Genomic DNA, 22657 nt, shown 5'->3' with positions numbered 1-22657 from the left:
TACCCAGGGCTGGCAAGTTGCTCTGGCTGGTCCCTACAAGTGAGCTAAACCCAGGAGTCCCATTTCTTTCCCAAACGGGCCCTTCCTGGATCCCTCAGGTTGCCTTATAGCATGGCAGCCGACTTCCAAGAGACAAAGGAAGAAGCTGTGCCACATTTTATGACCTGCCTCAGGAGTCAGAATTAATATCTAGCTATAATCACAAATTTGCCTTTTCACTACAGGCATGCCAGTTACATGTGGAAAGAGTAAATGTGTTAAGATGTTCTTTGCTGGATCCAGTGCAATAGCCTAGTGACTAAATCCTCACCTTGCATCCACTGGGATCCCATATGGGCACTGGATTCGTGTCCTGGCTTATTCACTTCCCATCCACCTCCCTGCTTGTGGCCTGGGAAAGCAGTTGAGGACGACCCAATGCATTGGGACCCTGCACCAGCGTGGGAGACCCGGAAGAGGTTCCAGGTTCCCGGCTTCGGATCGGCGCGTATCGGCCCGTTGTGGCTCACTTGGGGAGTGAATCATCGGATGGAAGATCTTCCTCTCTGTCTCTCCTCCTCTGTGTATATCTGGCTGTAATAAAATGAATAAATCTTAAAAAAAAAAAAAAAAACAATGTTCTTTTGTTGGTCATTTCTGGAAAAATGTAAGCTTCCATCACTGGCTAGTGGGTTTCCTATTTTTCAGTTAATATTTGTTGTAACATAGGTACTGTACCAGATGTGGGGGGACATAACATTGAACCAGACACAGTTCTGGCCCTGGCAGCCTGTTGTACTCTGGTCATTGTATATCCCCAGCAAGGATATACAAGCTGGAAAAGAGACAAGTGCCAAGGTTGCAGGCACCCAAAAAAGATTCCCAACAAAGTCTTCAAGTCTGGAGAAGACTTCCAAAACGAGCTACAAGTGGAAAAAAAAAAAAAAATCTCAGGCTGACTCAAAGGACAGAAAAACGGAAGCTGAAGATAAAGGGCAGAATAGTTGCCTCGGTGTTACTGCATTTGCGGGAAAAGATTGGGGTTTTTCTTATGTTCATCATAATCGTTCCTGTTACTCTTCATCAAGCATTCCTCTGCACATACAGACCATTTTGCAGAATAAAAAATTCCTCAAGCTCCAAGATCTCTTTGACAGTCAGAATCAGAAACTTCCGTTTAAATCCTGGTAGAGCCATGACTTTTTACTATTAAAAATGTTTGAATTCTATGTCATCATAGAGGTTGAGAAGGGATTTGGGGTGCATATTGGTCAGTCCTTCCTGTTTCTTGTTCCCAGGAACAGCTATGTGTGTGGAGGTGTAAGGGGATGCTTGCACATCCATAGATGAGGGCGTTTCTAAAAGAAAAGAATTAAAAGATAATGTACTTTTTCCATGGGCTTTTTGAAGCATCCCTTGTTTTGTATGCTAACGTGTGCATGTATGTGTTTTAGCTATGAAGCTGTGAACTGTCAGCTTCCCAGACCCACAGTTGAAGGTGCATTTGTGTTGGACAAAGGCCATGGGTGTATTAAGTACACAGGCTCTGTCTCCCATAACTTTATTGCTTGAGTTCCAGTCTTCATCTTCCAGGAAACAATTCCCAACGGAGGCATGGGCTTCTGAACTCTCTGGAACCCATAACATAATGGTATCCCATTTAGTATTGAGCCCTGTCATCAAAGGCATATTTCTAACAGAACAAGGAATATTTGTAATGTGACTTAGTATAGAGAAGGGAATAGCAAAAATTTGCATGAAAATTCCTTGGTTTCACACACACACACACACACACACACACACAAACTCAAGGTCAAATGCAGTGATGCATATTTATTTCTGAATAAGAGAAGCCATGCTCCAATGAATTGTGAGTTTCTATTTGATCTTCAAATACATGAAATTATTGAAGTTCAAAGGAAAGACTGCACCAACTAGTCAAACCATAGTGAATATTTAAAAACCACTATGTCTAGAATATTAGTGGCATTGACCAGGCACTGAGTTGTCCTGAGTCTCTCCCCAAACCTAACCATGTGTAGCTTTTAAGGCCACAGTAAGTCATTTCACTTCCTTGGACCTTGGCCTTTTCATCTGTGAAGTGGAGTTAGATAACAAGATGATATCTTTGGAACTAGAAAATCCCACATCCAGGCTAGGTTGTGTGTGGAGAAGAGATCGCATAAAGCAGACTTGGGTGTGCTGTAGGTTGTCATCCATTGTTAAAACCAAGTATAGAGCTGAATTCCCGATTGTCTTAGTCTTTTAGTATTGCTATAACAAAATATTGTAACCCAGGTGATTTGTAATTTATAAAGAACTGAAAATTATTTCCTTACAGTTCCAGGGACTGGGAATTACAAGATCAAGTGACTGGAATGTGGTGAGGGACTTTGTACTATATCATCCCATGGAACAAGGATGTGACAGAGAAGGAGAGAGAAGGCAGCAAAGAGGGGGAAAGCTTGTCCTTTTAAAAGGAACTCCAGTTCTGAAATCATGAACCCACTCCCGTGGTAATGGCATATACTCTAATTGATGATATAGAACACCTTTAAAACTGGTTGAAGGAGGTGCTATTAGAATTCCAAACCGGGTCTGCTTACCTGATGCTCAACAAGCCAATCACTGAGATAAAGTGGCAGAAGAAAGCAAATATTTATTTCAAAGCACAGCACAAGAAACTAGGCAGCTATCACTTAATTCCCTGGGCTCTCTGAGGGGTTAAGAGCTAAGGTTCCTACAATTTGAAGCTGGGGACAAGAGATGTGTGTTTAGCTCATGCCCGTGATCCTGGTTAGTCTGGAGTGCTCCGGGTTCTTTGATTGATCAGCAATATCATGCCCTTTTGGAAATGTTGATGATGGCAAAAGGGAGTCCCTTAGTCTAGAAGCTTCATGCTAGTGATAGCTACCTTTAATAAAAGACTCATGTTCCCGAAAGGAATACCAAGCATCAAGATGTTGTCATAGGGGAAATTATTAACCTAAATCTGGTGATCAGGGATCTCAATTCAATGACATAATTCTAGTAAGGAGTTATTTTGCAGTCATAAATGCTGGACAAGGAAGCTTCAAGCTAAAGGAGGGAGGCTGAAAGCCTAGGACCTGATGGTATGTAGCATCTACATTCAAATCATTATGTAGGGGCTTGGTTTCATATGGCCCCACCTCTCAACTCCACCACTTTGGAGCACAAGTTGTCAGCACATAAACTAGGCTGTATTTCAAACCGTTGTGCTAATGTATTCCTGTTATCTGTTGAGGCCTAAAAAAAAAAAAAAAAAGCCAGAAAAGAAAAGAAAAAAATCACCAAGAACAGCTCATGCATCTAGGGTTGACTGGGCTCAACTAGATCGCTTTTACTTGGGTTTCTGTTGTTCAGTTGCAGAGATCTGAGTCATCTTTTACTTCTTTAGTTGTGTCTGGCTTGGCTGAGGCTGGGATAATGGGGACCCATTGGGTGACCCTGTCACATGTTACAGGCTTGGGTAGAGTTAGAAGTTGTTGTGTGACCTTTTCTACCTTGGTCTTAGAATATACGTGATGTCCCTTATGCCTTCTGGTCATCAAGAGTTACAAAGGCACATCTTGGCTCAGGGAATGAGAAATGGACTCTGCCTCTTGGTAGAGAACTGGTTGATCCAATTTAAAACCACCATGCCCAACATGCTGTTACGCGTGGTGTTAGGGTAACAAGGAAGACTTCTAGGCTGCTAGGGTTCTCTTTTGTGAAGATTTTCTTGCCATGGAAACCTAGTTTAAAGTGGGGAAAGTCTTTTGTAAGGTGTTTAAGATTAATAAGGAACATGAGATTTTGTATGAATTAGCTGTGCAACAAAAATACATATGCAATCTTAGAACATATGCAGTCTTAGAATATTTACTGTGTGTAATGGTATGCAAAAGATGCCATGATTTGGAAAAAAATAATTAAAGCAGGAGTTTCCAGTCCTTTTATTGTGTTCCCCTCTACATGTAAAATAAACTTCATTGTTAAAATTGTTATTTTTAGCTAATGTATTACATACAGCCCTAGAATACAGATAGAAGAAAGCAAATGAGACAGCCGCGTAAAAAATCAATTCCAAAAGATTGTGGGTCATTGTTTTTCGATGTGAAGTGTGTCCTTGGGAGGTAGGCAAAGCAAAGGGGGGGGGGGGGTCCAAGTGGGTGAGAGTGTGGACCCTGGAGCCAGAGTGTCAGAGTTGAAACCCAGTTTACCACTCCCAGCTCTGTGACCAGAGGCTGCATTCCTTGTATCCCTGGCTAGGAGAGCTAATATCGTGAGAGCCAGCTCAGGTGTAACCCTTCAAGTGGCATGTCGTGTGCAGTAAGTACAAGGCATATACAGTGTTAGCCATTTGTTTCTTCACCAAGTTCTTGCCTTGCTTTTGCCAGATGCAAATGTCATGCTCTGGATGGACCATGGGCAGCCAAGTAAACACACTTGTGGGGGGAGTGTCTTTCCTTCCTTGAGGTCCTGAGACCATGTGTAAATTGGAATTCCCTGTAGGAGGCTATGGTGACGGCAGGCACCCAGAAATGTGCTAACCCTAACCCACCCCCATCCTGATTCGGTCAAATTCTAAAACTTGCTTACCTGCTTTGAACACATCAAGTTAGGCCTTGGTTTTACATATTTAGAATTAGAGTTGCCAGAGTCCATTATGTAAATCTGTGCAAATGATATGCAAAGATGCAATATTGTGTGGATACAATTGTGGGGAGAGGAATATACAGGCCAGCACAAAAGCGCCTGGATGAAAATTTGCGTGTTGGGGGTGGCCTGGATTGAAGGCCTTGCACTTTTGTTATGACAGGATGCATCACATATCCTTGTTAACCTTTCATGCCAGAGAGGAGAGGTAAACTTGTTTGATTTTCACATTGAAGGTGACAGAGAAGGTGTTTGGGCCATGCTGCATTATAGTGATTTTTATGATAGAAAAGAAATTGCTTTGAAATAACGACTGTGGTCAAGGCTGTGCGTTCTTGGACACTCAACGCTCCTTCTTCTGTTGCCTCAGGTTTGAAATGAAGGGATTGGATTAGATGAATGCCAGGGCAACTCTCACTGAAAAAATCTAAACGTCATATTCGGGGTGGACACCCTTGGTAGTACTCATTTAATGTGTCAAGGTTTACTCCAAAGGAAAGAAGAGGCTGAAAGGCGATTTTAAAGTTCTCCTTAAGAAGAAAATGGCTTCAGGGGATGCTAGCAATGAAAATAAAATAGCAGGAACAACTTACAGTGTCAGTCTTGAGCAAGGACTCCAATCATAGGCTTCTTCGTTGGGAGCATCTTTTATCCCTGCTCTGACCGAGACAGCAAGTTGGGGCAGGGGCAGCTTTTCTTTCTTAGCTTGATCCCACACAAGTTCCACTGGAGACCAGGGTGGCCACTCTGTCAAGGAAGGTATCCACTAAAGCTTTGTACCAACCTTGACACTGCTTTCCTCAGCCTCTGGTCTCTAACTATATGGGATACATTTGGTATTCCACTCCAGGAGTCCTTGACCCTCAAACCTAACTAGGAACAAGTCCAACCTAACAGCTCCTGGGCCCAAGATACTCTAAAATTCAGCCATACAGGGATGTACAAGAGAACTCCAAGCATCAAGGAGCAGCCTTACCCAGGGGAGCTCTAACATAGGAATTTTGCAGAGGGTGGACACAATTCAGTCCTTAACAGCACTCTTACTGAGCCAATATCTTGGTTTAGTCCTATCCAAGGTGTTGTGAGGATTAAAATGAGCCTTGTTTTAGGGTGTAGAGTAAACCACTGGTGTATGGTCTAGATCAAGAGGTTGTTTAGTGCAAATCATTGACCTGCCCCAGGGTCCTGGGGATGCTGGGAGTGCACCACAGCCTCTGGTCAATCCAAAGTTCCTCTGCCTCCAGCACCCAGTGGCAAAGAAGGGCAGGATGAGGGTGATAAATACTTAGAAATATCTCTTCATGAACAGATTTTTGTCTTTAAGCATTTTCTCTGTAAAGTCTACACATTGACTGTCATGAAAATTCCAGATTTTCTGCTTCCAGCACTCAGAAGGGCTCCTCGTATTCCAAAAGATTAGGCATCGCCAGAGTTCAGACAGGTGAGCTCCCCAGGGAAAGGAGCGAGTCATAACAAAAGCAGCCATTCTAGCCTGTACTCCAGGGACACACTACACACTGCACCAAAGTCCTGGGCCTTATGTCGGAAGTACACCAGGAGTCTTCTCCCTTTTTTTGCTTGCTAAAAAGTCTGCCGGTACTCCTACGTCTCTCTACCACACACCTGCAAATCACAGCACGGAGTCCCTACTTCAGCTGTTCTTCATTCTGAAACCTCAAGGTGGGAAGAAAGGTTCTAAAGGAGTTATCACATTGATACAGATATCTACCCAGTCTACAGGGTGAGTGGGGGCTGAAGGAAAGATGGCTACTGTGAACAAGGAGCAGTTAACATAACGTGTCCAAGTCTAGTCTTGAAAGACTGTCTGGCCAATATGCAACAGTTGAAACTAGTAGTTGCTAAGCCATGTGTTGTGACAGTCCATTGTGTAGTTATAATCTTGAGTAGATCCTTTGTCTCCTGTTTATATGAGGTACTATTTTGAAATGTTGGATACTATTTTGATTAATAAAACCTACACATGTTTAGAAATATTTTTAACTCATTCAACTGGGAGTCTACACATTGGCTGACATGCAAGAGTCTTGGTTTTTAACATTGAGAAGCTCTCTTGCTACTCAAAGGGGCTCAAAAAAAAATCACCAATGGAGTTTTTTTCCTGAAGTGTTCAGCCACATGAGTGCTATAGGAAAAGTGGCTAATACTAATAACAATAACATAAAATAAAATATCATTAGGTGCTTGAAGAGTCAACCATCTCTTCCAAAAGTCTATCAAATGCTTTGTGGGCACCTAATATGATCACCCTGCTCAGAACGTGTGCCCCCCCTCTGGCCTATCACTCTCCTATCCCATTGAAACATACTAATTTTGGATTATTTGTGAACTAGCACAAACTCTCCCAGGGCCATTTTTGTGTAGATGGTTTGGTGCATGGACCTGAACAGAGATCTGTCCATTTGTAATGTTGTCTGGTTTTAAATGGAGGATTGGAAAAGGGCACAGAAGCTCTCCCAGCTCTTCCACATTCCAGTCTGAGTGGCTCACACAGAATTGCCAGCTTCTGTGGGGCCAAGCTGACCTTGGTCACCATCTTGTTGCAGAAGAGAAATGTGTAGCCTCCACCAATCATAGTATATTCCAAAAAGCTGCCCTCGGGTAAAGGGCATTTGTGGCAGGATGAGACTAGCCACTTTGGCTAAGCTGGTTCATGTGGTACAAATTTCTCTTCGCAGCAAGTTCTGACTGATAACCACCCAATGGGTTTGACCCATTTCTAGCAGCCTGGGTCTCAGGAGTGCTCCTGGCATCTTCCCTGAGTGCACAGAGCTGTCCAAGGTCATGGTGAGGAAGGACCCACCTACAAGCTGTTCCCAGGTGTTTTACCTCTTCTCTCTGTCTCCCTCCTAAGGCTTCCTCCTGATCTTGGCACTGACCGAAGCACTGGTATTTGCTGTCCAGGAACCGTCTCCCAGGGAATCTCTTAAGGTCCTCTCCTCAGGCACCATGCTGACAACGCTGCACAACTCTACTAGACACCCTTCCATGATGACGCTGACATCCCATCCCAATGGACCCTCCTCTCAGGCTGCAGCTCCCACAACATCAATGATGGCCCATGCAGACGGGCACCCTTCAGCAAACACAGGCTCTGTCATCATGGCGACGGCAACCACTCCCCATTCTGAAGGCCCCCTATCTACGGGACACCTGCCAGCTGCCATGGCAAGCACATCCGCCCTCTCAGAGGGTCACCCCCCAGGGAATGCTGACCCCACCGTCCTGCCAACAAAGTCATCAGGCCAAGCCCCCAGCCACCCGAGCACAGTGCAGCACCCTCGGGCCACCACCCGGAGGCCTCCTAGGCCTCCTGGCTCTTCCCGAAAGGGGGCTGGTAGCTCATCACGCCCTGTACCTCCTGCACCTGGCAGCCACTCTGGGAGGAAGGAAGGCCAGCGGAGACAAAATCAGAGCTCCACACACCTGGGACAGAAGCGCCCCCTGGGGAAGATCTTCCAGATCTACAAAGGCAACTTCACAGGATCTGTGGAATCAGACACCTCTTTCCTAACCCCCAGACCTCCACTCTGGGACTATTCCTCCTCACCACGGTCCCAGACAGTGGCTGCAACCACAGCACCCAGCAGTACTTTCTGGCCCCCAGCCACCCACCCTCTATTGCCAGCAGAGGACAAGCTAGGCCTCAACAGGGCAGACCAGGGTGGTGGTTCCACTTTCACTGGCCAAGGACTGGAGCCGGACACCACAGCAGCCTCAGGTGCCCCGACCCGTCCACAGCCTGCCCCAGTGCCTTCTCAGCCTCCTCGTGGTGACCTGCAGGATGGCCCCAGCCACAGTGAATCTTGGCTTGCTGTCACCCCTGGCATCAGCCGATCACTGCCTGCCAGCTCTGGGGTCTTCACAGCCACCACAGGACCCACCCAGGCTGCCTTTCATGCCAGTGTCTCAGCCCCTTTCCAGGGGATTCCTCAGGGAACATCCACAACCCCACAGGCACCAGCCCGGCCTCCTGGGGTTCCAGAAGGCACTGTCTCTCGAGTTGAGAAGGAAACTACAGTCACCCCCACCATGGCCAACAGGGGATCCCATCCTTTCTCCACAGTGTTGTCCACAGCCACAGGGAACTTCCTCAACCGCCTGGTCCCTGCCGGAACCTGGAGGCCTGGAACCGCAGGGAACATCTCACATGTGGCTGAAGGGGACAAGCCCCAGCACAGAGCCACCATCTGCCTGAGCAAGATGGACATTGCCTGGGTGATCCTCGCCATCAGTGTACCCATCTCTTCCTGCTGTAAGTGCCTTGCTTCCTCCCATACCCCTCCTCCCAATATACCTCAACCACAGCAAGATGACTCACCCTCAGAATTGTCTGCAGAGTTAAGCAGCCATCACATAGCTCATCCAGGAAACAAGGTCAGCAGGACAGAAGCCTCACATCCAGTGACCTGGCTCCCCTGGGATCAGAGAAGCAGGACTGGGTGGGAGCTGAGAGAGCTCTCGGCATACTTACCACAAGAGCTGCCTTCAGTGCCTGGACAGCACCAGGACACCACAAGGGAAGGTTGCTGCTTTCAGATCTGCAGCCCCTGGCTAGCAAAGCCCTCGCCTCGCTCTCCTGTCTCCATCTCTCTTCTCTTCTCTCTCCTGTCCTCCTTCAAATTTCCTTCCTCTGTCTTTCCCCCAAGAAAGAGGAGATGCTTTCACCTGGTGGGAAGTTCTCCTAGCCTTTGCGTAAATACTATCGCAGTTAAATTAAGGTTTGAAAGTTCCTGTGGATTGTAGCTGCGCTCACCCTGGCCCACAACCTCTGCCCCCATTCTGGTTGTTTATAGTTGGTGCCAATTGGTGCAAGGGACTTCCACATTGGATTTTTGCCCCCCACAAGGTCTTCCTTTTTCTTTGTGAATGAGAAGTCATGAGCTATGCCCCTGATGTCTCGTGTAAGGAGCCTAACAGTCAGGCTTCCTTTAATCTTCCTTTTTTGCTTGTCTTTAATTCTTGATTTTTTTTCATAACCTTTCAGAATGCTCACTGTACTCACCTCCACCACAGATAGTTAGCATCAAGCTACCCTTGAACCAAATCCTCTTCTGACTGCTCTGAACTCACTCCTTGGACAGCCCGTTCTCCCTTTATCTCAGATTGCTAGCCAGCTCTCTTTCAGGCCTGGAATTTGTTTGCTTGCAATTTCTTCTTTGTAACTTTCGGACACCACACAAAACAGTTGCATAACCCCTGAAGCATCTCAAGTGATTTGCAGAGAGATTTCTTTCTGTCTAAACTGTTCATCCCAGTCCCTTCAGGTGGTCCTCAACAGGGTGCACTGCCCTGGGTCTGCCCACCCCAGCCAACCACCTCCACACCTGCTATCCACACAGGAATGCCTAAGACAGCATTCTTTCTTATGCCTGGCCATGGCAGAGAGAACTCATGATGAGTATTTCCTGCATTAACAGTGTGTGAGAGGCACTGTGTCAGTAACCGGGGAAATCAGAGATGTGTAGCTCTCTCTCCAACTTTCAGCACCTGCTCTTCCTGTGGGATGGGTGACTGTAGAGCAAGCCTAGCCTGTTCCCCCGAAGACCACACCTAGCAGGATTTTACCATTCTAATATGGTCTTGACTTTGCACAGCCCTTTTGCTAGATACTAGGATTTGAAATCAGATTAGATCTTGCTACAAAGCTGAGTGCTCCTAGCCTGTTGGAATGTGTCTTCAGGTGCTGAGGATAAAGCACACTGCTTTCTTAGGAACATAGAACTCTCGTAACCCCTGTGACCATTGGCTTCTGTCCCACCATTCCATCACCTGCCCAAGAAGCTTACATAAACTTGCGCTGAGCAAGGCCCCAACCTCTGCCATGGCTACCTCCCTATTAATCACATGTCCTTGATCATGACCCCTAAGTTTTTTGGACTATCATTAGCCTTGCAAAGATCCCGGTGAGATGGACACTGGTAGAAACATGTTCTTCCAATGTCTGTCCTGTTATTTTTAGCTCTTTGTACAATCCAGCCTCATCTGATCATTTGGGTAAACGCACCTCTCCAGTGCCGAGTTTCTGATCTTCCTGCTGGTTCCCTTTATCCTAAAGCCCCAGAGGTTAAAGCACCTTACCCTTTGGTAATTTCCCAGATATTCCAGGCAGCTGAGTTGGTAGCAACCATGAGACCCCTTTGCCAGGGAGACCGGCATTGGCCCTGGCTCTGCTTCAGCTTGCCTGAGAAGGCAAATAGACCATGAGCTCCACCTAGTGGCTGGAAGGGTAACTGTGCCGGGGCTCTGAGACATGGCTGAGCCCTGCCAGACACTGGTTTTTTAAAGGTGCTAAAAATAAAGATTGTTCCAGGCAGCTTGACTGGAGCAAGAAGCTTGTGACTGCTGAGCTTGTCTCTGCTGCCACCATCAGGACACATGGCATTTACTGACTCGTTGCTGGGCTCGTGCAGGATCAGTCCTTGCTCACCTTGTCACAGGCTCTGAATTTCCACAGGCTTTCCTGCCTCTGTGTCACTTGCATTCTTGAGAATGTCTTCACCCAGCCCCAGTGTGAGGCCCTGGGGATTTATGGAAGCTGACATCGAGAAACTGGTGTCAGTTATAAGTTTATATAGATGTTCTTTATAACCAGTCTGAGTTGAGCCTGGCAGAAGCAGGACAACACCTCTCCATTATCCCAACACTCTGGGATAATTATAGACAAAAACAGGTCAGAACAACTCTAGCCAGTGAAGCAAGATAAGATATTGGAACCAGAAAGAGGTGTGGCCAAGTGGCTTATCTCCCTGGGGCTAATGGACCAACATAAGGAGGACAAGGGAGAAACACAGAGAGCCAGGCTAGGTTGTCCAAGGAGTATCGCCTTGGCTGCAGCCTATGACAGCTCTTACGTACCTCTCAGCTAGCACTACAGAGTAGGAACCTCTTTCTGTTTGAGCAGAGGGAAAATATTTATGCCAAGGGCCATTTTGGACATTTGTAACATCACTCATGGACAATACAAAATGAGCAGTTAGATATTAACCAGTTAAAATTTGTTGAATTCCAACCATACTTGGGGCTGCCTTGGTGCTTGGGCCAGACCCTCCCACCCCTCTTCTATGTGCTAGTCCTATCTGCCTGGCTGGGAAGTCAGTCACTGAGCCTTCCAACTGGCTTATTGTATATGTAGCCTTTGCATGGTGTCTAGCCTGGTTTACTTCCACATCTTTCAAGTCCCCCTTGCCTGCTTTCTTGATCTCCAACAGAAGGAAACGACTGTCCCCGGCTCTAGCTCACCCCTCACACTGGCACCACCGCCTTCCTTTTGCTGGTTTATGGTTTCCTGTATATAAAACAAATACAGCTGTATATGTGCGGTTCTAGCTGGTACCACTCATCGACTATGGAGCCTATTTAAATATAGATCCAATGTTTTCTTGTTTGTAATCGGGACTAGTGTCCATGAGGTTAACTTGAATGTTTCAAGAGGTAAACACTAAAACAGGGTTAGGCTGCAAGAGAATTATGGGAGAATCATTCACAAAGTGTTTTGAAAGGGCCCACGTAGGCAAGGATAGCCCCAGATGACAGCATAGGCCTGCCATCCATGAAGTTTTGGGGAACAGGGGGATCTCAAACTGTGGAGCAGTTCTAAGAAATTTTCTGCCAGGCCAGTGGGAGTTCTTGAGCTGGTCAAGGAATTGTGCCCTGTACCAATACAGAAATATCTCCCTGTGACAGGAAGTCATGACTTGGCAATAAGGCACCACAGCTGGGCTTTCCATCTGCTTGTTGCCTTCACTGGGCAACCTGAATGGGGCTTTTTCATGGAATGCTTCAACACCTACCTCAAAGACTTGTAAGATCAGAGACTTTGTGTAAGGTCTTTCCCATTGTCTGCTGTGGACAAAGTAATCTTTTAGTGATTATTATTAATCTTGCCGTTGCTAGGGCTTACAATGCATGATCAAAAAGGCCAGAGAGCTAGAGATAGCTGTTGGCTGAGAAGGTTGGCTCCTTGGCGGCCCAGGAGGCCTCATTTCTGTTTATACCCATACAACAGGCCCTACCACCTGCAGGAGAGCCTCCCCCGGCAATGTGAGGGTGCTTCCCAGGGCTCCTTCTGAAAATCAATGGTCCTGCTTGTTGTCATACATCTATAGAGCCGTTGATGAGTCCTCATGGACACTCCTGGGAAACCAAGAAAGCTTACCTGTTTGAAAACATGAGAACGTTTCTGCCACGTCTGACGACTGAGTGGCTGTTGCTTTCAGAAAAACAAGAAAAGTTGAAGCTGTTAAGCTGTGTGGAGAAAGGGATTGGCTACCAATATATATTTTCAGGGCTTTGTTGTTTTACAAAACTTCTCTACAACCCTGACTTCTTCTATGCTTCTTCTAGTGTCTAGGACAATATAGGACAATGAGCACCAACCTACAAGTCACTTTAGAGACTTGGGTTGAAGTTAGGATAATCAGCTGTGTGATTAAGCTTAGTGTTGGTCATTTCCATGACCTACGGTTACCACTTCTGTAAATAGAATGAGCAGTAGCTCCATCCTCAGACAGTTGCTGGTGGGTTAAAGAGATTATAAAACACAGGGATTGGATTAGAGACACCATCATTTTGTGTTATACTTTGCTCTCTTTGATGAAAGGTCCAGCCACTGAAATAACGAAAGTCCTAAACCGCAGGTGGAGCTCTAGCCTTGAGTCACCCAGCGGTCATTGAGGCCCAACCTTTGTTTTGTAGATTCTCTTTTGGGGGGATGCTAGAAGCATGAGAATTCCAAGTCATTGGGCATATCCTGTGTCAGACACCATGCTTGGTCTTTTTCATTCCGTTGTCTCTTTGATTCCCGTTACAGTCTCATGAAGTCTGTATTTTCCAGAGGAGTGGCCTACCAGATGCGATACTAGGTTAGAGTCATGACTTGAACCTATGCCTTTGACTCCAAGGTGCGCTGCACCTGTAGCCAGGCTGACTTGCAGTAAATGAAACTTCCTGGGGAGCATCTCATGAGGCCAGGAGCACTGACAGCCTACGGGGTGTAATCCCCACAGGCCAGGAACACTGAGAGCAAATTGGGGAGAAAGCACAAATAGAACTCACTGTTCCAGCTCCTAGGCCTGCTTGCAACAGTGGCCGCGCTTCCCAGGAGGCAGGATCCGTGCGTCTGACCTTCAAAAGAGGCCCAGGCCTCTGCACAGAAGTAATGTGCCTGGTAGAAGTGCTAGCGTGGAGATCAGAAGACATGGATTCTGCTACCTCTTACAGGCCTTGGCTAGCCGCATGTCTTTGAAGAACTCCTCCCTGGGTTCCTGTTCCATTTATAGAATAAAAATGTAGCATGGGGGTAGGGACGCATTGGCATCTGCTGTAATCCAGGGACTGTGTCAACTGCTACTAAATTCCTTCAATCTTCCCAGAGAAAGCCGAGGCTGGGAAAGCTTTCGGAACCGACTCAAATGATGCACAAAGTGGATTATTGTTTGAATTCACATCCTTTCACCAGACTGAGTGGGCAATAGCCAAGATCACATCAACAACCTTGATCCTGTTTGTTTAGTAGATTGGAGACATAAGTAGTCTCAGGAAAATGTGTAAACCATACATCTGGCTCATGAACATGGTTTTTTTTTTTTTAACATCCTTTTCCTTGCCCCCTTTTTCTCTTCAACCTTTGAAGAGAAGCTGCTTTGGAAGGAAGGGAGGAAGGGAGGAAGAAACCCACAAAATTTGGAAAACTCTGTACCAACTAATCTCTGAAATTCCCTTGAGCTCATATAGAAACTTGCATGTTGTTTAAAGGTTTGTTAAAAAGGGTCTGGAGTAGTGGTAAATGAGGTAGATGTTTTTGGTTTGTTGGGGGGTTTTTTGTTTTGTTTTGTTTTAATCAAAGTGGACCACATGACATAGCATGCACCTTGTATTTTGACCTGTTCAGAGTCTCCTTCAGGTTGAGACGCCAGCAAAGCTAGCAGCTAAAAGGAAGGCTGCAGAATTATTCCATCAGTCCATGGGGTTCAGGGCTGGGCCTCCAAACTTCCGGTCTGTACCGTTGCAATTACCCAGCGCCAGCATCCATCCACCCCAATTCTGGCCATGATTCCTATAGGGACGACTGCTCCTCTGCTGCCCTCTGGTGCTGGTGTTGCAGTTAGCTGGCACTGCCAGGGTGTCAAATATAAACCTGCCCGCCACTGGCTTGCTGTTTCAGATCCTGGGAGGCCCTGATGATGGTGAACCTGCAGCGGGATGTGCTCATTGCGCATGCACTGGCTTCTCCTAAGAGCTTCTCTCAGGTTGTCATTGGTTCACCTTTCTGCAGCATGCCCAAGCAAGTCTGTACACTTGATTCATCAATAAAACCCAGACAGGCTTCTTTCCCAGGGGTCCCGTGGGTCTCAGAGACTGAGCATCCAGGTCCCCACACAACCCAAGAAGCTGAAGCCATTTGTGCTGGGGGATGCAGGGCTTTAGGGAGGTTTATGTATCAGCCAGAGCATGGACTTCGTAGCCCCGCTGCCTGGATTTGCTCTTCAGCATGTCCACCCCCTTGCCTCTCTGTGCCTCAGTTTTCTCTCTATAAGCTGGAAACCCTAGCAGTTTTTTTATTATTATTAATTATTTTGCATTATGTGACAGTTTCATAGGCTCTGGGAATCCCCCCCCCACGCCCCTCCCCCCTGGTGGATTCCTCCACCTTGATGCAGTATTACAGTTCAAATTCAATCAAGATTCTTTCCTTGCATACGTGTACCAAGCATAGAGTCCAGCTCTTTGTTGTCCAGATGGGTTGAACAGTTTCTTGGGGAGACCATTTCTGGTCCGAAGTTAGAGCTGGTAGAATATCATCCCAGTCAATTAAGAGTCCCAATATAACATCAACAGCAGTTTGCAACATTATGGAATTGACATGGTTGTGAGTAACCAGTATGTTTAAAAAAAAAAAAAAAAGCAAGTTCTTAACCACAACCTATGATTAGCTCATTGACATTTCAATTTTAGTTTATATACAGGGCCGGCTGCCATATACCTTAAAATGGCTATAAGGTACCATTCAGCTGTCTCGTGTCTATTTCATTTTAGTATTTAGCCATTTGTTGTGTTGAAGTATAATTTTGCTGATCTTGGCAGATTTTAAGCCCTAGCAGTTTTGACTCCATAGGTTATATTTCTTATATGCCTAGAACTGTGCCCCCAAGTTCTAAGTCCTGTGGAGTTGCCAGCTAGGGCTGGGGAGAGGTACAGTGTGATGTGCAGAGAAACTATTTTATCAAGTCTCAGATCTGCCCTGTGGAGTTGTTCCGGAAGCCTCTGCTGTCAGCCCTTTGTGGAAGTCAAGAGTTTGCGTGTCAGCTCCACTGTGCCCTGCCCTTCTTTCTGCTAGCCCCCAACTCTGGAGAAATCTGCTTTCCCCAGGACTACAGCTCGAGGTGTGCTTCATGCTGTATGCAGCAAAACTTTAGTGACCGTCCCACTGAGCAAGCAAAAGACCTTTCTTGGTAAGACTCAGGGAGCAGGGCTGCAGCATCCAAAGATGGAACCAAATTACATGCCAGTTCCTTGCCCTTTGGGTGCAGCTGTAAGCCCTGCTCTGGCCTTATCTCCCGTCTTACTCTATCCTGGAACTGCTTTTTTCTCTCCAAGCATGCTGAGAAAATTCCATCTTAAGCCCTTTGCACATTCTGTGTTTTCCCACTTGGAACATACCACACATGACTAACTCCCTTGGACTGCATTTCCAGTCTCCAGTCTTCAAGATCACCTCCTCAGTGACTTCACATGCTGACTCTAAAATAGAAAGTTTCCTTATCCTTGCTCCCCTCCTTGCCTCTTCATTGTCTTCAAATAGCCTTTTTTTTTAATCACTCTCAGTTTACCTTATGCATTCATTTACTTTTGCATAAATTGTCTGACCTGACCCCTGCCTCGACACTCCTCCACGTATGTGCTAGAATAGGCACTCAAAAACAAGGAGGCCTAGGCCTTTGGTTCACTCTAACAGATTATGTCTCAGAGCAGGTGCTCAGCACATATAGACCTAGGTTAAAAGAACAAATGGATGCTGAAAAGGGCAAGTGCCTGAATATATACCCTCCATAGCCCTACCTGAGGTCAGGCATTTATTACTGGCTGAGTGGACTCTGTCCTCATATTTCCGGCTCCTGACTCAGTCTCTCTCCATAGCCATCCTGATGACAGTATGTTGCCTGAGGAGGAAAAAGAAGACGGCCAACCCTGAGAACAACCTGAGCTACTGGAACAACGCCATCACCATGGACTACTTCAACAGGCATGCTGTGGAGCTACCCAGGGAGATCCAGTCCCTGGAGACCTCTGAGGTAAGCAGGCGCCCCCTGGAGATTGTGAAGATAATAGCTTGCTCTCAAGAGGCTTAGATTCTGAGATGTGATTGAGAAGCAAATCACAGATTCACACAGAAAGAGCATAAGTTAGGGGGATCCCAGGAAGAGTTGCAGACAGGGTATGGAAGACCCTCCCAGAATCTACTACAGAGGATGCTGGGCTTGAATAGATGCTCCGGCAAAGGAGGTATCTGAGAGCAGGTGGAAGTGCGCTGGGTGTGGGGTAACAGAGGACTGGGGATGAGCTGCACTGGGAATTGCAGCTGGCCCCTGGGAGCCGCAGATGACCACAGAGCTCATTTTTCCTGTTCTCATCAGGTGGAGGATGGGGCAGAGGTCAGGGTGGCGTACAAAAGCAAGATAAAGGGGCAAGTCAGACACACACCTGAACGGTCGTTACAGATTTTAGTGTTCGGTGGGGACAGCAGAGGATCATTGAGAGCTTTGAGTCTGGGTGACCTAGTTTTAGAAGGACCATGCTGATGTCCAGTAAAAATCCTCTAAAAATGATACTTGGGAATGGAAAAGGAGGGAGCGGAAAGGTGGTGTGATGGGCGGGTGAATGGAGACAAGGCAGGTAGAACAACAGACTATTAATAGACCAGTGACGATGCAGTTGCCACGGATAAGGAGGGTGGTGGGCAGCTGAGCGGAGGCAGTGGGAACGAAGAAGTGTTCCTGCGGGGGCTCATCTTCACATCCCCCCCCCTTAGATCTACCCCACAGCAGCCTGATGATTTTGGCCAGTATAGATATGGTCACCTTGTCCCCAAGCCCAGAACCCTGCAATCACTCCCCCTTGTCCTGAAGCTGAAATTCAGCCTTTTACAGGCCCAGTGGGCAGGCCTACCCCTAGCCCAGTTGTCCAGCCTTACAGAATGCCTCCAGTCCCCCTCATTTGTTAAGCTCCAGCCACAGTGAGTTTCTTCCTGCTCCTTCACAGCGATGAATGACATCACACTCACTCCAGATCTGTACCTGAGCTGGTCCCTCCTGTAGTAGTGTGTCTTCTGTCCCTCCCCACCACTCCCTTCCGTCATTTCGGTGACCCATGCCTGTCACGCAAGGCCCAGTCTAAATGTCACTTCCTTGGGAGGCCTTCCTCACCTACTAGACTAGATTCTGCCCCCCCCCCCCCGTTGTGATGTTTTTTCATCATGGAATTTATGAGCAATGTGATTATTGAGCTAATGTTACAGTGTGGGCCGGCTCTTCCCCCATACACATAACCAGTGACTTCCGTGTTGCTGAGCCCAGTGGTGAACCCCGTGCGCTTGTCTGACTGCTTTAGCAGCAATTCTGACAGTCAGTCATTTCCTCCCTAAAACTTTTTCAAAGGCAGCAGGGCCCCATTCCCTCTGGCCCTCCCTTTACCTCTTGGCAGTTTCTTCTGAACCCCTATCATTGCTTTCTTGTCCTTTCCCTACCTCTGGTCACTCATGGCCTAGGCTCAGTCCTGCCATGGCCCCTCATCTCGCCATAGATTTATGGTGTCAGTGCAGTCTCTGCATCATGAACTCCAGAATTTTGACCGTGGCCTTGCTTCTTCCCCTGAACTGCAGGTTCTGGTCCAGGTCACTTCCAGTACGTGTCCAATGTGTACCCAAACTGAGCTCTTGATTTCGCCTCTTCCTCTAAGTCCCAACACTTACCTGATGTGTCCACTTGGGTCACAGGAACTGACTTTCCTGGCACACGTTACATCCCACTATCCCCGAGCCCTAGAGGAAGAACTCTTCTCATTGGCTCTACTGCTCCCTGGGCCTGAGCCCCTTTCCTCTCTCACTCTGTGACTGCCTTGATAGCTTCTGAAAGCGAAGTCTCCAAGTGCTTCATGCTCTGCCAACTGTTGGAGAACAGCTGGGCCTCGTGTCTGCCTCAGCCACAGCTGGCACATCAAACCCAGCTGCTCACCTCCCAGACCCTGATCATTGACTGAAGCCACACTGATTTCTGGCTTTGCTCCAACAAGCAGCGCTCTCCCTCTGTGCCTCCCCTCGCCCCTCCCCTCACTGCCACTCCAACCAAGGTTGACTTTGAACCTGCTTGAGCTGCTATTCTGCTGCCTTATTCTTTATCTCTCTCAGGTCCCTATTCATGCATCCCAGCCTTGGAGAGATCTTCACTGCCTGCTTTGTATTGTTTAGAGCCCCCACCATCTTCTCTGTCCCTGCCCACCGTGGCTTCCCTTCAGAGCACGTTCCATTAGCATATTGTATCCACTGTCTTTCTGGTGACTGGTCTGTGGTCTGGCTCCCTCGCCAGAACATAAACTCTGTTGTGTTTACTATCCGCAGAGCGCTAAACAATGCCTGACAGGTGGCAGCTACATGATAAGGACCATCACGTGATTGAACTATGAATTTTGTTCACTTCCGTCACCCAGCCCGAAGCCTGGTACACCGCAGATGTGTGCATACGTAGAGGCTGTTACAGGGATTTGGATAGTTAACCAGTAAGGAGCTTCCCGGCTTTGTCTCTGCCTCTCAATGAAAAATAATGATAATAATAACTTGGGGATAGAATGACAAGCTGCTTAGGGTAACAACGTGTTCCTAAGTACTACTATAGCATAACATGGAAGTCACCAAAGGGGCTGACCTCACTTTGAATATGGACTGTGAACCCAGAAACCCTAATCAATTCCTATTCTGTTTGCAAAGTCACACTGGATAAAGCCCTGCGTATAGGACATCCACGTTCTGACACAGAGCTCCAGGCCACTGCAAGCCACAGGTTCTGATGACAGAGGGTGCTCCTGAACCAAGCTCAGTTTGGCTTCAGAGAGCATTCTATCACTGTTTCTCTCCTTGCAGTCCACTGCTATGATCCTGCTATACTCAGAGCAATATTTCAATTCATTCTTAGTCTCTGGGATCACACTAGTTGAGGGCCAAGGCTGGCAACTGGGAGCAGAGAGGCAGACAGCCGGGGGCAGAAGTGTGTCGTAAACCCCCCCATACGGTGTTGCCAGGGTCCTGGTTGTGTTCTACAATGTTCTGCACCCTTGAATGTGCTCTTACCATCTCCTCTCTCTGTCTGCCAACTTTGGAGCTGCCAAATGCTTTGTCTAAGCGCGTTTCTCTGTCCTGCTCCCCTGCGCTCTTGATGACAGCAGCAAAACACGAATCTGTCTGTACAGTAGGCAAAACGATGATGCTGGAAGGGTGCTTGGAAATTCCCATTCTTTTCCCGTTCCTTCGCTTCCCTGCCCCTTGTCGCCTCCCTTGTCTTCTCCTTTCTTCTTCATTTTTGCCTGGATTATTTCCTGAAGGGCTTTCTCTTTTTTTTCCCACGCTGAAGCATACCCGCATGGTTCGCTTTTGATGTACACTTCCGTTGTGAAACTAGAGACAGCAACCACCTCTAAGCCTCCAAATTCCCTTCGCCAGCCCAGCCCAGCCCAGCCTCGACACATCCCCTCTCTGACTCACAGCCACTTTCCCGAGTGAACAGCGCCTGGCCTCACGTCCACCCTTCCGAAGCTGATGTTAGACATGGAAGAGATTATTTGTCCTTTGCCAACAGAGTCATCTCTTCTCCCCCCACTCCCATGATCTATAGAGATGAAGCATGTCTCATAAGCAATTTGTTTGGTTTAGAAATAATTTTTCATAGGACCGTGGCTTCTTGAAATGATGACTTTCCTAAACAGCTGTGGCATGGATAGGTCTGGTGTTGCGTTGCTGCGGCAGCCGTCTAGAATTGGGAAGAGCTATGAATTTTCTTGTTTCCACCTAAATTCATGCCTAGATCTGAATCTGTTAGCTACCGAGGAGCCCCCAAATGCTCACAGCCTTTGCTAGTTGAGAGCATCTTACTGCCATCCAGGTAACTGGCACTCAGAGATTCAGATCTGTGCAACTTGGCACTTCTGGTGTTAGAGCAAGTGGGACAAGAATTCTGAGCAGGCCTGGGTATTTGAGAGTGGAGAGTTCTCCCTTGCAGATGACTGGTTTGTTAGCCTCTAAGCACAGGCAGTAGGGAAAGAGGGTGTTTGGTGAGTGTAAGGTGTTCAGGAAAAGTGAGGTTTCCCAGTGGTCTGTGAGACAAACAGGCAAGAGGTAAAGTCTATACTCTCGGGGAGCTGAGTTTTACTGAACAGGAAGCTGGGAGCTCTTCAGGTCATGCATTTAGCCTCCATAGCCACGGGAAAGAAAACAGTGCCATTTCTGTCAGTAGGGCCAAGGGTAGGAAACTTTGGCTGGAAGCCGCTATAGAAATCTGACAAGGCTGTGCCCCTTGGTTCTGGTGGAGGGGATGATGCCACGCCACATAAGTGCTTGCAGGTGCATTTGTTTAGGTAAAGCCTCCTCAGGAACTCACACGGTCTCATCTCCTGCCTTTGTCCAGGACCAGCTGTCAGAACCCCGCTCCCCAGCCAACGGCGACTACCGCGACACTGGGATGGTCCTTGTGAATCCATTCTGTCAAGAAACACTGTTCGTGGCAAATGATCAAGTCTCTGAGATCTAACTATAGCAGCCTTTGCTTTACCCCTCTCTATTTTTCATCTCTAAATTATAAATATACAAATATATATATATATTATAAATATAACCTTTATGTAACTATGACTGAATAAGAGACATTTCAGCTTTTTTTTTTTCCCCTAACAATTGTCAACATCTTTTTTTGTACGTGTGCTTTAAAAAAGAACTTTGCAGAACGATCTGTGGCTTTATAAAATAAAGATATTTCTAAGCAAAGCGGTTGCATTGATTGCTTCTCTTAACAAGTGTTCATGAACACTTAGAGGTCCTAAGATCCCCCAACGGATGAGGTAAGAGACTGAATGTGAAAGCTGAATGTTAAAATGGACAAATATAACCTCCTCAGAGTGATTCTCAAAGCACTGGTTCTTCTCCATTTTTGTGACCCAAACGTTCTCCTCCGTGCTGCGCACTGGTTAACGCAGCTGGGACCCCTGGGGGAAGATGACCAACTCAGACACAAAGCAGGAAACGAACGGCTTGTTCCCCCAGGGGATGGAACCTGTGCATCATGGGACATCAAGGCCATTCCAGGTAGTAGATGCGTTGTGGAGACTTTGGGCATCTGAAGACCACATCCCTCTGACATCACGGGACCAGGAGCTTCCATCAGGGCGATATCTGACTGCCTGCTCTTGGCATAAAGAGGCTGCTCTTAAAAAAAACGCCTTTCCTGCAGCTGCTTTGGGAACCACCTGTCTCAGATCCCAGCCTGGGTGCCCTAGAATGTCCTTCTTCAAAGGGTAAATGTTCATTGGGGTTTAGGTTTGTTTTCTCAGAAGACCAAGGTGTGCCCTGAGGAACATGTTTACTTAAGAAGTCTGAAGTTTTTTTTTTTAACCTTCCTCTTGCGATCTTAGCAAAGTGAATGGCATGGGGAAAGCATCATTCTGCCTTGCCTTGGTGTTGAAGGCGTACCGGCAGCTTCAGCAGACGGATTTGCCCATTGGCTCTCAGGCTTCTGTCCCTCCCCCCCCACCCTATCCCTATGGTCTTGCTTGTAAATGGGTCAGACTCAGAGATCCAAGAGGAACGTCCATAGGTAGCTGTTTCCTGGTGGTTTTTTTTTTTCCTAATAGATAGTGGCTCAGAGAAACCCTTAAATGCCCTGATGTTTGCTTTCTCTGACAGAAAGTAGTTGGATAGTATATTTTCAATATAGACGTTCTTATGATCAGACTGGAAGTTAAA

At 47.1% G+C, this 22657-nt stretch overlaps 2 protein-coding genes across 3 annotated transcripts in view; both read left to right on the top strand.

Annotated features, from left to right (window-relative positions):
* The window catches only part of TMEM108 (transmembrane protein 108), a 295366-nt gene extending 273690 nt beyond the window's left edge, over window positions 1-21676 (top strand). The window contains exons 4-6 of the mRNA XM_058657207.1: window positions 7511-8911; window positions 16795-16949; window positions 21327-21676. Coding sequence (XP_058513190.1) covers window positions 7511-8911; window positions 16795-16949; window positions 21327-21449 — 1679 coding nt within the window. The 3' untranslated portion in view covers window positions 21450-21676. The remainder of the gene's footprint in view (window positions 1-7510; window positions 8912-16794; window positions 16950-21326) is intronic.
* Window positions 1-22657, top strand: part of SLC22A14 (solute carrier family 22 member 14) — a 980905-nt gene that overhangs the window by 712624 nt on the left and 245624 nt on the right. The gene's annotated exons all lie outside the window — the stretch shown is intronic.

This window comes from Ochotona princeps, chromosome 30 (assembly GCF_030435755.1).
Source record: "Ochotona princeps isolate mOchPri1 chromosome 30, mOchPri1.hap1, whole genome shotgun sequence".
Classification (NCBI taxonomy): domain Eukaryota; kingdom Metazoa; phylum Chordata; class Mammalia; order Lagomorpha; family Ochotonidae; genus Ochotona; species Ochotona princeps.
This window is presented reverse-complemented; position numbering and strand designations above follow the sequence as displayed.